General features: G+C 41.6%; 1 protein-coding gene across 4 annotated transcripts in view; it reads left to right on the top strand.

Moving 5' to 3' along the window:
* Positions 1–618: 618 nt before the first annotated feature.
* Positions 619–20,170, top strand: part of TTLL12 (tubulin tyrosine ligase like 12) — a 29,654-nt gene continuing 10,102 nt past the window's right edge. For 3 of the 4 annotated variants that reach the window (XM_087764258.1, XM_087764259.1, XM_087764257.1), the window contains exons 1-6: positions 620–840; positions 7,540–7,715; positions 9,785–9,983; positions 11,798–11,957; positions 12,639–12,772; positions 15,997–16,073. In XM_087764258.1, the coding sequence (XP_087620384.1) occupies positions 721–840; positions 7,540–7,715; positions 9,785–9,983; positions 11,798–11,957; positions 12,639–12,772; positions 15,997–16,073 (866 nt within the window). In that variant the 5' untranslated portion in view covers positions 620–720. Of the gene's footprint in view, positions 841–6,211; positions 6,257–7,539; positions 7,716–9,784; positions 9,984–11,797; positions 11,958–12,638; positions 12,773–15,996; positions 16,074–20,170 lie in introns of all 4 variants that reach the window. The other variant, XM_087764260.1, reaches the window with a different exon arrangement.

Below are 20,170 nucleotides of genomic sequence, written 5' to 3'. Positions count from 1 at the left end.
AAAATGTCTTCTAAAAAGAAAAAGAAAATACAAGAAAAATACTGGGAAGCCACCTTCCTCCTACAGGTGCTTGCAAACACACCTTCCTCTTACACTGACCGATACTGAAGAGAGGCCTAGCGTTAGAATTCACTTGTCACAGTTTAAAAAAAAAAAAAAAAAGGTTTAATTTAAAAAATTATTGTTTGGCACCGTAGGCGGTGCCAGTTTTTCCTCTGCGCACACAACTCAAAGAGAGCATTTCCCGGGGCTGTGGCCGGTAGTTAGCCCCTCTCATGCTTCGCCCCCCACTTGTAACCCACTTCAGAGGCTATGGCTTGGACCTTCCCGAAAAGCCCCTTCATCGTCCAACGCTGGGAAACTCAGAACATCTTGTGGCCAGCAGCGCGCCACGAATGCTGTGATTTTATTAAAGCTTAAGGGCAGGAGAAGAAAGCACGAGCAGACCCACACCTGCTCAGCAGACTAAAGCCCCTTGAGCCCCTCTTTCCTCGGGGGCGACTGGAGAGCAGCCGTGCCCGTCCGGAGGCGATCCACCGCCCAACGGCCGCCCCCAACGGCCGCAACCGCCCCTCCGCGCGCCGAAGCCCCGCCCCTGGCAACGCCCCGCCACGCGCGCGCAGCTCCCTCCCTCGTTCCTTCTCAGGGGCCGCCCTCACCCGGCCTCCTCCGGTCTGCGGCGGGGCGGGCAGCGGCAGCGGGTAGCGGCGGCAATCGGCCATGTCGGGAGAGGGTGAGGAAGATCTGTCGGCCTTCGTGGCCCTGCACGGGGCCGCGCTCCGGGCGTCGAGGGTCCCGGCGCGCTACTGGGAGAGCCTGTGCCGTAAGCTGCGTGGCGAGGTGGGTGGCCGTGGGCCGTTGCCGGGGCCGGGGGCGGGAGGGAGGGGGGAACGATGCTGAGGGAAGCCCCTTCGGCGGGAAACACCCCCCGCGCGGTGTTTCTCGCCGAAGGGGCTTCCCTCAGTGAGGAGCCAGTGGCGAGGAGCGGGGTCCCCTCTCCTCCCTTCCCCAGCTGGGTACGAAGCAACCACACACACCCCCCGCGATGGTGAGGGGAGCAGGCTCTCCTCCCGCCAGCCGTGGTGGGGAGCGGGTCGCCCTTTCCTAGCCGGAGTGAAGAAGAGAGCCAAGAGGTTGCTCTGCAGGGGAGGGTGGCAAAAGCTTCGTGCCCGTTGTGTTACCAGAGCTGCAGCTTGGGACTGTAAAAGAGATGAGGTGTATTGTGCATATCCGATTTCGTCTTGTTGTTGTCGGCGTAAAGCTTGAAAGCGTTTGGGGATCCTGGTAACTGGAGACTCAGTATCGGAGAGAGGTGATGAATATGTCCTAAAGCCTTCAGACCTTTTCGCCAAAGAGGAATTTATAAAAGCAACAGTGGTAGTAGTGAAGTCAGAACGTTGTCATATGTTAATGTATTATGATTTGGGTTGGCTTTTATCTCATCTTTTTTTTCCCCCGGCTCTCTTCACTTCCACACTGGTCTGCCCTCTTCTCAATCATTTATAACTGTGCAGAGCTAACTCAGTCAGCTCGTCGTGCGTACGCATGAGTTGCCTGTCTTGGGCCGTTTTCTGGAGTGGTTTTGGCCAGTTGGTTTGTTCATTTATTCCTGATCTGAGTAAAAGCCATTCAGCTCTTGCAGAGAATGGGGATGGTGGTAGAAGAACGTTCTGGCCATGGTTAAAACAATAATAATGCAAGGGCTGCTTTGTAGAGCATTTTAGAGCGGTGGTGCCATGTGACTTTTTATCAGGCCAAATTTTGGGCAAGTTGTAAGCCTTTGTAAAATTGCTGCTCATAGATACGATGACATAAATTTGGGGACATTGCCCTTTGTGAGCCTTTTTGAGGTCTGCTGCTGTAGCCCTGTCCAGGCAGCATACAGACCATCCTTTCACAGGGGCTGGGTATGTTTCAGCTGAAGCTGAGACCAGGAGTCTCTGGACCTGGCCCTGAGCTAAAGGGAGTGTAGGGGCACAGGCACACTCCAGGAAGGAGAATCCGTTTTCTGGCCATGTTTTTAGCAACCATCTGTTTGCTCCCTGGAGCTTTGTGATGAGGAAGGGAAGAGAAACGAAGTCAAGAAAAGGAGTCATTTTGGACAAAGAGCTTGTAAAGACAGAAGTTGAGTTTAGAAATTTGTGTGTGTGTGTTGCATATATGCAGCCAGCCTCAGTGGTGAGGAAAGCTGTCTTGGATTTGTTGGAGTAAAGGAACAAGGAACTGAGGCAGGAAAGAGACACAACCCGAAACTAGTTGTCTGGAGTCTTGAGAGTGCTCCAGGGAGTCTGGAGGAGTCTACCTGGAGAAGGAAATAAGAATGAACTTTATGAATGAACTTTATGTTCACTGTGAACTTTCAGTCCTGGGGAGAGAAAGAGATCTGATGGGAACCTCAGGGTATGGGGAGAAAAGGGAACTAGCGGTGGAGTGCAGGAGGGCATGATAAGCAGTGGAGAAACAAGCGAGATGGGATGAGAAGTTTGAACAGGAAGTATAGGACAGTGGGGAAGGAGAGGGGACTGTAGTTTAACACACATGTACAAGTAAACTATTCTCTAATTACTTGAATGCTGCTTTTCCCCATCTCAACTTTAAAGTTGGGACAGGAGGGAAGCATAGCAAGTCATGATATAATCTGAATGTTTGTAGCACATACAGTCAGGAAGGGTCTGACTGTGTTCCTGCTGCTTTCTAACTGTTGTGTGTCTGGTACTGCTAATAACAGGAATACGTGTGTGTTACAGAGAAAATAAATCTACATTAACTCAAGCATATGCCCAGTCACAAAATTCCTGTTGTATCATACCTCTCTCAACAAGCATATGTGCAAGCGACTTGGAGCAGGGAATATCTACTGCTCTGCTTAAATAGGAGGGTGCAACAAGAGATGTACTGGAACAAGATGAAATAGAAGGCAGTATAAAGCTGGTAAGGAAACCTGAAGTGGCAAGCTGTTGCATTGCTATATGCCAGTATTATGAAGCTGGAGGTAGCTGGCAAACTTTGGAATTGTGCTGTGACATAACACAGGCTTAAGATTTGTGTCCTGTGGCTGAAATTCTTGTATGTTACCAACTTTGTTGGGGGCGTGTGCAATTGAGAAGGTAAGAGAATAGAGTTAGGAGACCCATAGTCCGGATCCTTTTATAGAGGCTGGGACGGAGAAAGGCAGGATGAAGAAAGGATATGTCCTAAGGTGGAAGGCTGCTCCTTCTGTTTCATTTTGCTTGCAGTGGTGGCTGAGTATGTTCTTTTGTACTAAGTGTTCTAGGGCATGTGGAGAGAGATTTAATGATTTCAGTGTGCTTAGGAAGATAAATTAGGCTGCTGATGGTGCTTGTCTCTACTGTTGCAGCTTCTAGGTTTTATTCAGAAGGGCAAAAGGATATGGAGAAGACTGGGGTGTCCAGGGAAAATTACTGTGAGGAGTGCTGTGGACTGGGATGAGCTCTTGAGGAGGCAGAGACAGAGCTACAGTACCTTACTTAGAACTGGATGATGTGGAGTGGCTGGAGGAGCAGCAGTAAAGAAAGCAAAGGAGGTGAAGGGAAAGGGTGAAAATGTTTTGGGAGTCTAGGTAGCAAAGAATAACTGTAGGGAAAAAATCAGTGCAACATGGAGCATAGGATGAGTTTCCTTGTTTCACGTGTGAAGGTGGGAGGAATTTTTCATTTGTCCTAACCTGTCGCAAAGATTAAAACTTTCTAGCATTGAACTTGGAAAATTTGCATCCATAATACAGATAAAAATCTCTCTTACATCAGTACCTCTAGAACCCAGCCCAGGCAGCTGTTTTCCAACACACACACGTGCTTCAACATACAGAGTGAACTCACCCTCCCTCCTATGTGTACCTTAAAGCCTGCAAGAGAAGTGAAGGGTTTGGGTTTTTTTCCATTTACCTTGAGATCTGCTGGAGCAGGTTTCCTTCTGAGAGCATTGCGTAACCATTAGTTGAATTGGATTGCTCGTTCAAAACATGGTATATCTGCTAGATAAAGAAACCTGCTTTTATTTATTTTTTGCATTGAGCGTTCAGTCTCTGTTGGGAAGCAAACTTCTCTGTGTTTCTGGCAGAAACCTGAAAAACAAAACATATGCATGTGTAGTAATTTACCCTAAAGCCTAAAATTCTATTTGCAATATAGTGGTTGTTTCTTATGTTACTGGAGAAACCATGTATAGTCTGGTTATAAGCCTGGGAAATACAGTGCCTGCATCTAATTTTATTCATAATCTTTTTTCTATTCCAGCCATATGCTAAGATATGTGGCAGGCTTCTGTGTATTGCAGCAAGATTTCTGTGGCCCTGAGATGTCGCTGGCAAAGGACTGCTCAGAGTTTCATCCCAGTTAGAAATGGAGGCTTTTAATTAATTACAAGGAGGAATGCAGCATGATCAATACTACTAGACTTTATTTTCCAGAGCAGGGGAGCGCAGGCTGTTGCTCAGAGGCTACCTGTGGCCTTCAGAGCAGTGTGTGTTGTGCCTAAAAGGAATTTGCTGAAGATGCCTGTGTGTGGTAGTTGTCATGACATGTGCCTTCTTTGTGATCACATTCTCTGGTTCATTAGGTTTGTTAGGTTGGAACTGTACCTGAATATGAAGAGGGAGTGATTTTGCCCAAGCATGTTTCGCTTGCAAATAGTTGTGCCACCGAAATGTGTTGCTACCCCTTTGCTGTCTTCTAGAGATTATTACTTACCCTGGCAAAGTACTTCATGCGAGTTCTCCATATTCTGCTTCAAGCAAAAGGTTATACTTTTCAAATTGGTGGCGTGATCTTATCCAGCTGTTTTTTGCTTAAGTAGCTTAAGATTCCTTTAGTGGAGCAGCTGCATTAGTAGATTCACAGTGTGACAGACTCTCTCAAAGGGAGGGAGGAAGAGAGGAGGGCAGCAGTGTCGTCCAGCTGCTCAACAGGCTGTGTGTCCACACTGCCCACCAGGCATTTCTGCCAAATTCGTCAATTCACTACTGAACTGTTTGCATTATCAATTATGAATTTAAAAAACCAACAAAAACTTCACAAAAAGCCACTGATTAAGGTGGTCTTGAGCTGCTGCTCCAAGAAGTGTGAATTGCTTCAGGTGAGGAATACACCTAATTCACTTTTTCAAAGTTATAAACTCTCAAGGAGAAACTTTTTTTTAGCATAATTCTGCTGAAAAGGTATTAAAAGCGGAGAGTTTTTGGTAACTGCAACTGCTACAATCTCATGCAACTGATGCTGTGTTGGAGGGAGAAGTCAAAACTTTGGCTAGAGGATCTGAAGTCCCTTCATTTTTAAGTCTTGAGTTGATATTGAATAAAATATAAAGCCAACAGCTTCCCTTAGTTGTAGAAGGGCTTGATATTAACATTCATCATGGGTGTTTGGTGAATGGGTGGAGCCTGTGGTGAGTGAAGGCTGGTCTCTGAGTCAGCAGCTGGCTCACCTCATACCCCCACTCCTACAAACTCCTTAAGACAAAATGTCAAGTGTAGAAAGCATACATACTGCCATACAGTAGCAGGTGTCCAGTGGACTTCAGTAAATAACACTTGTGGTTTTAATTTTCTAATGACTGCCAGTCACTTAGCTGCTGTTTCTTCTGCTAGCTAATTACCTTGATGAGGACAGCTCTTGATCCAACAGCAGGAGCAGCGAAGCATCACTTCAAGGAGGAGTGGAACGTGTGTGCACTCTTTTTGCTGCCTGTTACGGGCCAGGATTAGCACTTGTGCGGTGAGCCAGATCAGGGAGCTGATCCAGCTGGGAGCTAACCTGATGAAAATAAATTGTGAGCACCATTGATGGCCACGCAAGGAAGGACTCTTCCTTTTGCTGGGACCTGCCTGTGGTTACCTCAGCTTAGAATGACTATGATTTGTACAGGCAACCGAGCAGAGACTTAAAGAAACGTTGGTGGCTACTATTGTAACAGCAAGAGGTCATGGTATTGCGTACTGTTGAGTAATGTTGTCGTCTTCTAGCAAAACTGGAAAACTAGGAATAAATTAGAATGGCTAGCTATTTTGATGCCTGCTGAAGCAGATGATATTAAGTCACTTTCTAATTAAAAAAATAGGTGTATTTTTAATAGTGAGGTTGTTATTACTTTGCAACAAAATTACTTTGTTGACAAAGTAATTTTCTTTACCTTAAGAAAAATGTATGTGGAGTTAGCCAACACATTGTTGGCATCTTCTTTTTCTTCCCCCCAGCCCAAAGGAAAATGCCATCCCCTGATTCTCAGAAAAGAGTCTCAGGTACTTCTCCACTTGGATCTGGTCTGTGATATCATGCTGTGGCTTAAGATCTGAAGTAGGTGTTGTTTCCCCACTGCCTTCCTCCCTTGCTAGCGGTCTTTGGGCAGCTATCTGCTTTGTCTAGGTGGCCGTGCTTTCCAGGTGTGGAGTTGATTTCTTCCCCTCTTTGCTGGGGCTTAGCAGAAATAATTATCCTGAAGGAACACTCACTTGAACAAATAAAAGCTTGTTATGGCCTTTGGAATTTTGCAGCCAATAAGTTGTCAATATCTAGAAGTAATGACTTCTCATAATGTGGCAACAGAGGCTAGGTGTACCTGGGCTTGACATGTTAAACCAGGTCATGCTTCTAGGTCTTTCTCCTTCCCTGCTACTTTCTAGTGAGATTAGATTGAGACAAATGATTTGTCTGCTCCTGCCCGGTTCATTGTGAGTGACTTTTCAAATCCCTTCAGAGGGAGTTATTTTGTTAAGTCTTCTGGGGCTTTACACATTTTTTTTTTCTTTTTAAAAGCTTATGTTCACTTTGAAATCCTGAAAGCTGTCAGCAGAGTTGTGGTTCTGCAAAATACATGCGAGCCCTCCATTTGGCAAGATTTTGGCAGAAGGGAAACCCATGTAGTGACCTACTCTAATTTATGTAGTTTCTATATCAAGATGTTACGTCCGGAGTAGGCAAGAATGCAAACAAATCCCTTTCAGCACATCAGTAGAGATAAGTGTATTAGACCTTAACTTTCAGCAGTATAAGGAATCTCCCAACTTATCTGGAGGTGAGTGAGCACAGGCAGTTCCTTATGTAGGGAAGGAAGGGGGGGGGGAACTGCTGGGATTTCTTAACTGTTTTGGAACAGGAGTGGTAATAGCTCTTTTTCTTCAGGGGCCTTAATGTACTTTAGTATGGTTATGGAGTCTGGGTAATACCTGGTTTTGCAGGTCTTAAATTGCTGATTTTAGCAAAAGTTGAGCAAAGATACTCTTTTCAACTTCTAGAATTCTTTATGAGAAGTTAAACTAATAGACGATCGTTAGTAGACCTATTGGTACCAAAGAAACCAACAAAGCTTCCTGCCAATATTAACTAAAGAAACTTCCCAAACAAACAGCTCTATTAAAATGTGAAAGAATAAGTACTGTTGTTCATTTATCTGTTAAGTTAAAAATGCCAATTTTTATCAGATTGCAGGCCAAAACCTTCTACAAGTGCTTTTCAGTGTTGCATTATACATATCAGGGTACCGCCTCAACCAACTGCTGGATATTTTGTGCATTTTCAATCTCAGGTATTTGATGCTGGTGACTACTTTGGTATAATGCAAGTAGAAGAGGTGGATGAGGAGGAAGAAGGTGATGAAGAAATGGAAGAAGAATTAAAAAAGAAACCAAATCCTGGAAATGAAACTTGTTTCAAAGTTATTGTAACAAATGAGAATGGGCTTCAAGCCTCCAATCCCAATAGGTGAGTAGTGATTTCAGAACTAGTGTTCAGTCTTTCAGTAGTCTTAAACCCTAAAATGATACGGACAGTTTGCTTTAAAACTTGTTTGATCCTATTCAGAAGTCCTCTTTTCTTACAATAAGAGATAGCTGCCTGTTTGAGGAAAGGTGCATGCTATGAGGCACATCTTGCAAAGGGTACTAGGAGTGCAAGTATCTTAACATTGTTCTTTTTTAAATCATGCAGGAAGATGCTTAGAAATCGGTTTTAGTGAACTGAGGGAGAAAATAGGGAAGAGGCAACCTTGAAATGAATTCTGCAGAAAGGAAACAAAAACTTTGTATTTGCAAGACTGTGTGCCCTTGGGGAAAAAAAATTGAAATAATTGTGACCTCCCCAAATCTCAGGCTAAAGAGGTACTAAGCAGCTTCAAAGTAATGATCCATGCACTATTAAATTTCCTCCAGTTGGCTAAAATATAATTCAACAGTGTGATCATGTGATTGGATGCTATGCATGCATATATAATTGAACACATCGAGTTACTGTTGGCTTTCTTCAAAATCAACTTATCTGTCATGAATATGAGACTAGTATGCAGCTATAAAACTAGAAAAAAGTTGTGTAAGAAACAACTTAATGTTACAACACAGTTTTTTGTGTTCTTATTAATTTCAAACATAGAACAGACCATTTGTCATATATTAATAAATGGCAGTGAGGTGAAGTCAGCTCTGCTGGAGATCTAAACACAATTCTGCTCAGTTCTCTAAAACTTCTTTTGCCAGAATTTTCACAACTTTTTAGGTCATAGGTAAACATACAAAGTCTAAAAATTTAAATTTTGCCTTGAGTAAAAACAACATAGAGCATAGGTATCTGCCTTTACATGCCTGCTTTAACCTAAGTCATTGCCTTTCTAAATCTGGGAACACACTTAAACTATAAAATTGAAAACAGCTCCTGTGATATCTTGGGCTTTTTTGCAGTGTTCAGATGTGTGGGAATGTAGGAGCAGAACACCAGCACACCTGTCTGCTAACAGATTTCCTAAGAGCTTGACCTTAGCATTCTTTGGAGCCTTTAATTTTAAAATTAAATGAGGTTTCTTCTGTATGTGGAATCTGAGATACAATAATTTTTCAAGGATACTTGGTGTACGTGACAGCTGCCATGCTTTTAACTTTCTGAAATATGGGTGGTGGGTTGGTTTTGTTTGGGAGGGGGTTGTTTGGTTTTTTTGTTTGTTTGCTTTGTTGGGGTTGTTTGGGTTTTTTTTCTTTTTTAGTAAGTAGAATTCAGATTCTTCTCTGACTTGGTTCAGTAAGGGGATATTACCAAAACGTGGAGAACCCTTCTGTTTGAATAACTAAGCGGTTTTTTTGTAAAAAACATGTAGCCTAAACAAGGGATAAACTTGTCAAGGGAAGCTGTGTCACTTGTGTATGATTTTCTTTTGGGTTAGATTGGTAATTCTTTTAAAACAATGCATTTTTTCTAAAAGACCTGGGTGGGGAAACACCCCAAAAAAACCAAAGAGAAACAATCAAAAAAACCCTTAAAACTTAATCCCTTTTTTTTTTTTTCATAGCAAATGATACAGGCTTTTGATGATCAGATCTCTCCACCTAGTTTTACAGATGACAGTAGATGTCACAGAGCTCATGGCTAACAAGATCCTCAAATACTTTTGCAAAGTAATGTATTGTTTCCTTCTTCAGGCAAGAATATCAGGTTGATGCAGTGGAGTTAATAATGATGAAAAGGGAAGAAACTCTTGTGTTGCCAGCCTTTAAAGGGAACTGGGCTTACAAACTGAGTGCCCTGTTCTGTGTTTGCTCCTCATTTTCGTGGAAATACTAACCAATGCACAATAAGCTTTCTAGAACAAAAACAGAATGGCAGTTACTGCTGGGAAGTTGTTCCTAACCTGTAGTGTCACAACGTATACTCTGGGAGTGACTTTGGGAGTAAGAGAAGACTTAGTTATCAAACCATCTACAAGGACATGTAGCTCTTATTCACAGAATATTTGGCTATATTACGTGTAAAAAATACACCGTTTTAATGTTAGCAAAATTCTCTTTAAGCATTTTCCTCATTGACCACGCCTGGACGTACCGTGTTGAACATGCCCGCCAGCAGCTACTTCACGTACCTGGCTTACTGCACAGAATGACAAATCTCATGGGAGTTGGCTTTCACGGAGAGATCCCAGATGAGGGCAGTGTTGAGCAAGTGTTGCAGGAAATGTGGAAATACAATCAGACCTACCAGCTTTCTCAAGGGGTAAGTCTCTAAAGCCTAATTAGGATGCTAAAAAGTTCTGAGCAATCCTGAGTGAAGACATTCCAATATATGGCTCTTAAAGATACATTTTCAATACAAAAAAGGTCCTTTACAGGCATTTCAGAATAAACTTCTACTTGGAAGGAGAGTAAATGCCATGTAGGGCTAAAATGCACAGTGGCTTGCTGTCAGCTTTCTGATGAGAACTTTGAGGGTGTTTACAAAAACAGAGGAAGAATCTGCTGCAAAAGAAGGGGGCTAGAAGGGGGAGATCTGCTTGTATGTTATGTGGGTGTTTTCTACTTGAACTTTCTCGTAGTGAGGGAAAGAATCTATTATGAATCAACTGTCTCACATAAACATGTATGTCTCAGCTATGCTTGCAGTTTTCCTCACCTGTATAGAGTGCTTTAAATAGCAGGGATATATCTACACTGTCAAATAACTTCCTGGTTTGTATTTGGCAAGTGATTGTCTGTACTGTGTAAATGATAGCTCACCCTCAGGTGAGAACCAACTAGCCTCAAGATGGAGCCTAAGTGTTTCTGGGCATAGCTTACTGCTGCTACTTTTAGGTAGTGTGGATAAGACCACACCAGACTTGGTCCCTCTGCCCTACATAACCCTTCAGCACTGTACCAGCAGGTCTTGAGCCTTCAAACGCCCTCAAATGCATACATGCCATTTCTGAGGGAATGCAACCCTCAGGGTTCAGTTAAAAACTCTTTTGTAGGGGCTGCAACATACCTCCTAGGTTATTGTAAGTATTTTAGATTAAAGAGGAGAAAGGCAAATTCTTTGGGCCAAGCCCTATGCAGAATGGGTAGGGCTAACCCTGAGCAGTATGAGCATGACCAGCCTGCACCTCTTAACTCAGGGGCTTGAGGTTTTTCCCTGGAGTGGACACTTTATCAATTAAGGTATCAGCTTAACTCATAGTAGTATCAGGCCTGAAAAATCCCTGAGAAAGGGATTAGTTGTGAGTGCTTTCTTTTTTTTCTTTTTTCTTTAAATAAAAAGGAGTTCTGAAGAGTATCTCAATCTTTCTACCCTGTCTTTGTTTCCCATCTTGTTGTCATGAATGGCTTATGAGTCAGGTGGAATTATCCGTGTTACCACTTGAAAAGTGCTTTTCTGGAAGACAATTAATTCAACTTGTAGCTGAATTTGTCTTCTATTCCCCTTTCTGGCACTGGGCTACTTGAATATTTTAAGTCTAATCTCTGTGCCTCCATTTCCGCATCTGTAACAGGGCAACAGTAGTGCTATCAAGCAATTTAAAGCTTATTCATTCATTCAGGATTTTATCATGACAAGTGTTGCAGGAAGGGATGGTTTGATGATGCAGCCTCAACACTCTTACAGCCAGCTGTTGTTGCAGGGGGCAGTTCTGCTCTCCTTCACTCTTAAGCTGTAAACTTCCATCTCATCCTCGTAGTGAACTGGGCAGCAAACCTAACCCTACCAAAAAAACCCAAACCAAACAGCCTTCTGCTGGTTTCGCTCCCTGAGCTGGCTAGTTTGGTAGAGGGGAAGCGGATCTGGTAAGCAATAGCACTAGCATAAGGAAGAGGATGGGGCTGTGCAGTTGAGATGGGAAGATGCTGTTCCCAGCAGTGGCTGGGTGCTAGGCTGGCCTAGCCTCAGAGTTGCAGGGGTGGGAGTGTTGCTCTGTACTTCACACCTGCTCACAATCTTGGCTGGAGTAGGAAACAGAAATGGTGTAGGGGGTGCTGCCAGTGCCTTCTGTCTTGTGGTGCTTTTCTAGCAATTGATATGTGCAGGATGTCTCACTCCTCTCTTTAACGGTACAGACTGCCGAGGAGAAGGTTCCTGTCTGGTACATTATGGATGAATTTGGATCACGCATTCAGCATTCAGATCAGCCTAGCTTTGCAACAGCACCTCTGTTTTATATGCCTCAACAAATTGCTTACACTGTTCTCTGGCCTTTGAGAGACCTTGAAACTGGTGGTAAGTGTGTGTCTGTAAAGTTTTTTGGTTTTTTTTGTTTTTATGCCTGCAACAGGAGATGCACCATATTCTTACAAATCACTGAGCGCTTCACAGCAGAACAAATATTTCAAGATCAAAATGACTGCGTATTTGCAGTGCTACCGAATTTAAAAAGTTCTCTGCCTGATATTTCTAGCACCATAATTTATGTGAGATAGAGGCCTTCATCCGTGAAAAAATGTTGTTAATGTTTTATTGACAGAGAACTTAAATCTTGCATCACTGTCTTCGTGAAACTACAGATTCAGTCATCTGAGAGTTTAAAAAAAAATTTCCTTAAAAGTCTATTTTTGTAGCTTTGAGTCACGAAGTCAAGTACTTGACATTGGGAAATGCCAGGCCAACCCTTTGCTCCTGTAATCTTGGTTGGGGGCCACCTTATGCCCCCATCATGCAGAGGAGATAAGTGCCCAGCTGTCTGACTAAACTGACGTAAGTCAGATGGTTTTGGACTAATTTTTGCATTCTAAATAACACCCTTTTTGATGTAGTTCTTTAATTATCTCTAATTTTGCATTTAAATAAAAAAGTTGTGGTGTTATTAACTGCTCAGCTGTCATTGGTGTGATGTGGCATGAGGAATACTTTCAGTGGAGAACCTTCTAGGAACTGCCTTTCATTCTCCTTGTTTTGCTGCAGATGAAGTGACTCGTGATTACGCTTATGGGGAAACAGATCGCTTGATCAGGAAGTGTGTTTTGTTACCATGGGTACCTAATGAAGTGTTGGATGTCAACTGTTTTACGCCAGAGCCATCAGATGAGCATTACCAGGTATAATTTTAACAAAGCTCATATTTTCTCTCTTCTAAGAAGAGGTAGTGTGTCAAAACATTGCAAGAATTCTGATTTTGCTTCTTTTTAGGCTTAAAGATTAATTTAGAGTATAGCTATTAACTAAAAAAACCCAAATCATTTCAAAGAAAGTATGTTGAGACGAGAAATGTCTTAAGCATAATATTTAACAGTTTAAAAACTGAAGCAACACAAATTATTTCAAATATGTTACTGCAGTATTGTATAACTTTTTTTTATAAGCATACGATGTACTTCATATGAGGTACCCACCTTCCAGTTAGATACTTGAGACATTGTGTAATAGGCTTACTGATTGGATTTATTATTGCAGCACTTTTGGTCAGTCTTGAATTACAGAAAGATTTATTTCAGTATTTTAGGAGTGGTTATATTTTTCAACCTGGCTACTCATTTAATGTCATGATTTAGAACCATTAAATACTGGAGCAGAGATATCTTTAGTTTGATGGCACTGTTATAAAGTACTCATCTGTTTTGTTTAGAGCTCTCCTTTCTGCTAAAGGTTTGTGATATTTTAAGGATGTGAAATTATTGTTGTTTGGAATCTCCTTTTCATGAACCAGATCTGCATGAGGTTCTTTTTTAAGAAAAATGAAGGAATGTGATGCTTATGAGGACACTGTACTGGCCACTAGTGGCGTTCAAAGTGCTCCTTCTAAAGATGAATCTATACCCCAACTGTATGTTTCTTTTGATAGAGGATAGGTAGAAAATGCTGGATCCAGCTTGTTATTAAGAATGTCAAGTCAGTAACGAAGTTTCTGCCAAAGAAAGGTGTACATTCAAAGTAGCTAGGCTGTCTTGTAACCTAAGTCACATTGGTTGGTTGGGATTTCACATTTTTGGAAGCAGGATAGATGTACTTTGCATTTACAGATGAGGAACAACAATGCACCCATAGTTCCTGTCTTACAGGTGTTCTCTTGGCAAAAGTGCCTGATTCTCAGATAAGGCAATTTTTTGCATGTGTTTTAATTCTGTTTTGGGATGATCAGGTCAAGTTAAAGAACAGTGTGTGGCAAATATGCAAACAGTATCCTCCTTTACCACCCCACCTTAAAAACATTTTCTCAAAGCATCCTTTTTTTTTTTTTTTTCTTTACTTTGTCTCTGCCACTCAGCTATTCAGAAGAGGTGACAGCAAAATATTGTTGCTAGAACCAACCGACAGAGCTTTCTTTTGCTCTAGAATGTTTGGCTGTAGATTAAAGTCTTAACTGGTGACAGACCAGTGAAGAATAGCTTAGGGCACAGCACATCCTTAAACACCGAAAGTGAGATGGCTAGAAAGAGATACTATGTTGCTGACACTGCCAATTCCCCTGTTTTCAGGTAGGCAGAGCAGCATGCACAAAAAAATACAGACAACTTCAGAGATCTGTTTGCAGCGTTAATATGTGAGCCAGCATTTCTGCAGGGAAATAACAGTTGTGTGAAAACATTTCTGAACATTTATGCAAGTCATACTGTTTCAAAATTGTTTGCTGCTATCACTGTACAATTTCTGCAACTGCTTTACTACTCTGTGCAAATAATCATATGTTGTTAAATGGGCTGTGTTGTTGGTTTTCACTATAGCTAAGGATGTTATATTTCATATTCTAATTTTCCTTTAAATAAACCTGAAAGCTTCAGTGTTCTATTCAAAAGAATCACAGGGTTGTTACAGCAACATTGTGGCTTAACTTTCACCTATTTTTTGTTCTGTTACCTAATTCTGGTCTCCAACACAGACCACAAAGGCTGTAACTTAATGGTACTATGGGTAATGATTGAGCAATGATTGCAGAAACCAGTGTCAGGGGAGGTGGCTTCTCATGAAGTGTCTGGGATGGAAGAAGTATCTCGGGGAGACTAGAGTAGTTGCTCTTCTGCAACAGCTCCCTGCGTTCGAGTTGCAGAAAAGACAATAATGAATCCTCTGGTACTGTTCTGAGAACTGTAGTCTTCTCTTAAAATTACAGGCTCCCTTCCTATTCTTAGGTGACTGCAGGAATTGTTTTTTATTTGTACTGTCCAATCTGTTTTAGAAGGTGATGTCTAAGATCTTTGATTACAATTGGGGTTTCGTTTATGTTTTCCGGTTATGTATGATGGTATTCCCTATAACAACCTTAAAGGTAAAGAGGTATGTCTAAGGCTGGACAGACATTTCACCACTGCAACTTATGAGGACAGCCTGCAGCAGCTGGAACTCAGGGAGCTATTGCAGAACAGCAGCTACCTTGGTTTCTCAAGATGCACTTCTCCCATCCTAGAGTTTCTGTGAGATACTTCCTTTGGCAGGGTATCAGCAATGATCCGAATGTGTATTTCCTTTTAGCAGTCAGAGATGATGTAAAAGATGGAGTGAGATTTTTCAAGCATATTTACTGCTGAAGGCTGCTGAAGGCTTTTGCTCATTTTAACAGGAGCAGAATTAAGTTCCAGCCCACTATAATTTTTTTAGTTATCTGTAATAAAACATCATGGCTAAATGGTCAATCTTCCGTTTTGTTGGAAGTACAGTAACTTTGTCTCTTACTGCATATGATCATCTGTGATTTGATATTTTGTTTAATGCTTAGGAGAAACAGGAATTTCTCAGGGTGTTTCAACAGTGTTGATAAGCCGTGGTCTTGAAGCCATATTTCTTGTTCCTTTTTTACTAATAGCCTGTTACCTCTGATTCCCTTCTGCCCCTGCTCTTGTACTGTTTTTTTTTCCCTGAGCAGCATATTACACAACAGAATATGTTTCTCAAAATGAAGCTTTGATGGAATTCACTTATACTGAAGACAACGGACCGATGAGACATGCAGATGGACTGTCATTTTTACCGTGACTACAAATGCACTTGTATACCTGTATTTAAATACTTATATGGAGATAGGGAATTGCAGAAAATTATCTGTAAAGGTTTATAATTTGAGAAAATTTCAACAGGCTAAACTTCAACAGGCTATTGCTGATAAAACACTTGGGTGAACATTGAGTCATACAGAATATTTTACCTGTAGCTTCTCCTTAAAGGTTATGTTGGTTTTCAATCACTTCTTTTGTAAACCTGATCAGGCACACTTTAAAATTCAGTTTGGTTTAAGTTGCTGTTCATACCTGCTGAATATTGTGGACTTTGACCTAAAGCTGCTCCTTTATTCTGCCTAGTATTAACTTTTTATGGGTTTTTTGTTTTCTAGGCTATTTTAGCAGAAAACAAGGAAAAACTGCCTATAGCGATAAACCCACCAGTTTATGACAAAGACAAAATTTTCAAGTACGTATCCGCAAACAAAATGCTTTTTTACCAAGATTAAGTATAATAATGGCAGTGTGCTGAGGCTGAACAGCCTTTTCCAGCCTTGAACAACAGAGGCAAGTTGGGCATGTGTTTAGATGTAGCCACTTGCTTAAGATTCTGACTTAATAATTGTTCTTGTTGGATTCTTCAGAGTAAATGGATTGTCACTTACAGAATTTCTAAAAATAAATTCAGATTTTTTATTTTTTTTAAGTAAGTGCCACCTTCTGGGTGAAAGAAAAGTTGCATAATGTTGTAACACTGTTTTAACTAAGGAGTACAACTAGAGTATGGAAGAAAGACTGAAGACTTCTCTGCATTATAGCGTGTACGTCCATAGGGGTACATGTGCTTCTCTGTGCTGTGTGAATATAACAGGGTATTCCCCTTCTTCAGATGAGATTGCCAAACAGGAATCTTGTGAAAACCTGGCATGTTTCAAATTGGATATATGCCTTACTACAAAAATGGGGTGTACTTCAGCAGAAAACTGGAAGAGCATTACAAAGATAAGGGATTTTTCTGAGCAAAAGCAGGGCACTGCATGGCTAGACTGCCTTATTACTAGTTTCATTCCAGAAAAACACACTATTATGTAGCATGTGCTGTGAGTTGCACTCCAGGGTGTTTGTAGTCTGACACTGGGATCCAAGTTCTTGCTTGAAGCGTTGTCCTTAAGGGATGAGGTTAGGCTAAAATGTATTTGATAGGTATACTCACACCCTAGCTTCTTGTGTTGAGGTGATTTGTTATTCACTAGATCTCTGATTACAAGACTGTGAGGATAAGCATAAGCTGTTTTTTCATCTAGTGTACTTGCCTCTGTTTCAGATAAGGGAGTCAAAGGTAGATGCATTCTAGTAGAGTTGGAAAGAAACAGTGAGGATGTTGGGAAATGTCGACTTTTATTTTTCTCTGCTACCTCTTCATTTTGCATCTCATATTTCAGGTGAATGGCATTTACATCAAGGAGGCAGGGAGGGAAGGAAGGGGGAACCACATGCCAAATCCTTCCTGTTCTGCTTCTAAGGAATGTCATCAACACCCTGTCCATGTACTCCTAAAGGTTTTCCTCTCTTCTTCTTTATCCAGCTCTTGTCTGAAGAGGAGAAAGGAGAGCAGCTTGGCCTCCACAGGAGGCCAGAAGGTCCTTTTTGTGTTCTGAATTTCATCTACTAAAGTTCCTCCAGGAGCAGGGTAGCATCTCAGAGTCCAGATGGCCTAGTGGGAGTTGCAGTCTTCCAGTGCTCTTGGCCTCTTTCAGAGCTTTAAAGGTTTTAAGGCTGTCACGATGGACAGGCAGATGAGAACATGTGAAGCTGGGTAGATATGTGTAGCCTGTTAATGTATATGCTCTGTCTTGTGTATTGCCACTGTTTGAGGGGATTCAGAAGAAAAGAAATGCATGAGGTTGGAAAGTTTAGAACCTGGGACAGATTCTTAGTCATCTTGTTTCCAAGTAGAGCTAAGACAGAGAATGGGAAAATAAAATAAATTTTTAACCTGAATCCTAAAAAGCAGGGGAGCAAGTACACGTAGTTTGATATAGCAAAATTATAGGTTCAAGTAGGTCTTGCATTAATAGTAACTGCTGCCCTAGGGAGAGAGTTCTATCCAGCTGTGCAGAGTGCTGGCTTGAAAAAAAGGTGGATAAATGAACTAAATGTTTCAAAGACAAAATGCATATGAAAAGTCCTTCCAGTTTTGATGGGATTGAAAGTAGGTGTGCTAATACCACAGTATTGCAGTGTAGAGGTTCTGTCATCTGTCAAACCCAGAATGGGACTTGGTGCATTTCTTATCTGTCTGTATTTTTATGTATATATGTGGATGTGTATTATCAGAGTAGACATTGGAATGTGTACCAACTTATTTAACTAAAAACAGGGGAATATCGTAGAAAATCCTACATGCCTCGTAGATGATAACAAAGGAATAGCGCAGTAGTTGTCAGGTGCCTGCCCTTATAGTCTGTGTTCTTCAGTGCAGAGGTCTGATTTTTTCAAATGTATGCATTAATACTGGATATACTAAAGTACCTAAGGGAACCTCACCACTAAACTCAGTGATAGGTATTAGCAGTGAAAAACATTAATTTGATATAGTGTTTCTATGAAATCTACGTTCTTGACATTAAATCACCTGCCTTCCAGAGCCTTTGACTGTCCCAAGACTTTTATGGTAAGACGATTGCGTAAAGAATGGATGGAGTGACTTAAACTTGGAACGAGTGGGATGGCCTTATTTTCCCTCTAATCTTAACCTCCATCAGCTTATTTCAGTAGTCTTCCTGCACTTGGCAAAGATAAATTGAGCTCCCCCATTTCTTTTGTGCAGCATTTTTGTGTTCTATAAGCAAGTCTTAAAATACATAATCCAGAGTGGTCTGGCACATTAATTTCTTAGCAAGACTTCAAGATTAAGAAAGCAGGTTTTTTTATTGTTAATGTGAGTAGCACCTCTGTGAAATCTTGTGTATAGCTGTAAGCTACTGGGGGAAAAAAAAAATCTTTCTAATAGTCTTTGATAACTGTATTATAGAAGATAGTGATTGATACCTTCTGTCTATCTATAAAGGCAGCTCAGTGTGGTAGTGGGAAATTTTTGAAAGAGAAATATTAGTTTGTTTAGGAAGGGTGTTCTTTGTTTTTAATACTTATCTGGGGGGAAAAAAGAGTACCAGAATCTTTCTTTAAGCCTGCTGTTTGGAGTGACTGAATGCAGGTCACTACTTGTATTTCTGTGTGGTGTAGAGCTTATGTAGAGCATTTAAGTGAGTTAGCACTGGGGGGGAATAGATTTTTGGATGTGCAAGAGGAGGTGACCCACCTCTCAGCTGAACTCCTCGTTTGTGTAAAGAACACCCTGCTCGTCAGCTGAGAAAAGTGGCTGGTGCCCAGCCAACAGTGGGAGTTTATTACTAAATGATGTATTTGGAAACATGGAATAAAAATGGGGTGGAGGGAGGCAACCTCTGACTGATTAAATGATGTCTAGGAAATGATGTGGAATAAGATTTACTGGAGTTATCAGATGCTGCCAGGCTCTGCAGGTGTCCTTCCATGCAGTGTAAGGCCAAATGCCTTGGCCTCAGGCCTTTGTTACAGCAGCATTTTTCATACCATTGCCTCTTTTTGACTTCTAGTAAGGGAGTTTGCCACAGGGCTTATGTTTTTGTTTGGCCTTAAGCACTGATTAATCCATTTTAATACCTTAGGTTATAGTTCAGCCTTGTTGTTACCCTAGTTGGAAGAATTGTTGAGAACCATCAGTTGATGAAACGGAGATCTCAAAGGTATTTGCTGTAGCTGCAACAGGAGGGACTCCCAAAGATCCCCTACTGAGTTACTTCCACTAATTTCAGTAAACGCCTTTTTTTGAACTTTACCTGTAAGTGCATTCAGGTTCTCTGGTAGCTCACATGCAAAGGAGTCCTATCTGTGACTTTTCATAGCTCCAGCGTAACACTAGTTTTGAATTAAGGTTTCATTTCTGTTCTGGAGAAAGCAACTGTAACTGGATTGTTTTTGCAGATAACTAACCAAATGATTGCATAGCCTTATCCCAACTCTAACCATGGCTGTACACCAAATACATAACACTGTACAAGTTTTTTCCAACCACATTGCTTTTCAGAATGAGCGTACCAAACTCTATACTTGGCTGTGCTAATTTTACCCTTTTTCCTGAGCTGGAAACCAGACACCACTCACATACCCTGGAACGGAAGCTGGGAATCCTGAAGGCCAGCATTCCAGCACTCTGCCACAAAAAAATTGTGCAATATGTTGGCAAAATATTTCCATACCATGCTAAAGGGGCTTAATCACAAGAAGGGGGGGGGGGGGGGGGGGAACCACAACCTATTGCTACTCCCATTTATTGGGTGGATTTAACAAGCAGAATACATGCATTGTGTAGATCTGATGATCTTCTTGTTACCATGTAGCTAGGTTTGGATCCAGCTACACAGGACTAGTGTCTGTGGGATGATAACTTGTATTGTAGGGTGTGTTTGTAAGGGACTGATCTGGGACTGTATGAGCAACTTAAATTCTAGTATTTCTTATGTT

Source organism: Nipponia nippon, unplaced genomic scaffold (assembly GCF_047370975.1).
Source record: "Nipponia nippon isolate SJK-2023a ecotype South Korea unplaced genomic scaffold, ASM4737097v1 scaffold_3, whole genome shotgun sequence".
Classification (NCBI taxonomy): domain Eukaryota; kingdom Metazoa; phylum Chordata; class Aves; order Pelecaniformes; family Threskiornithidae; genus Nipponia; species Nipponia nippon.
This window is presented reverse-complemented; position numbering and strand designations above follow the sequence as displayed.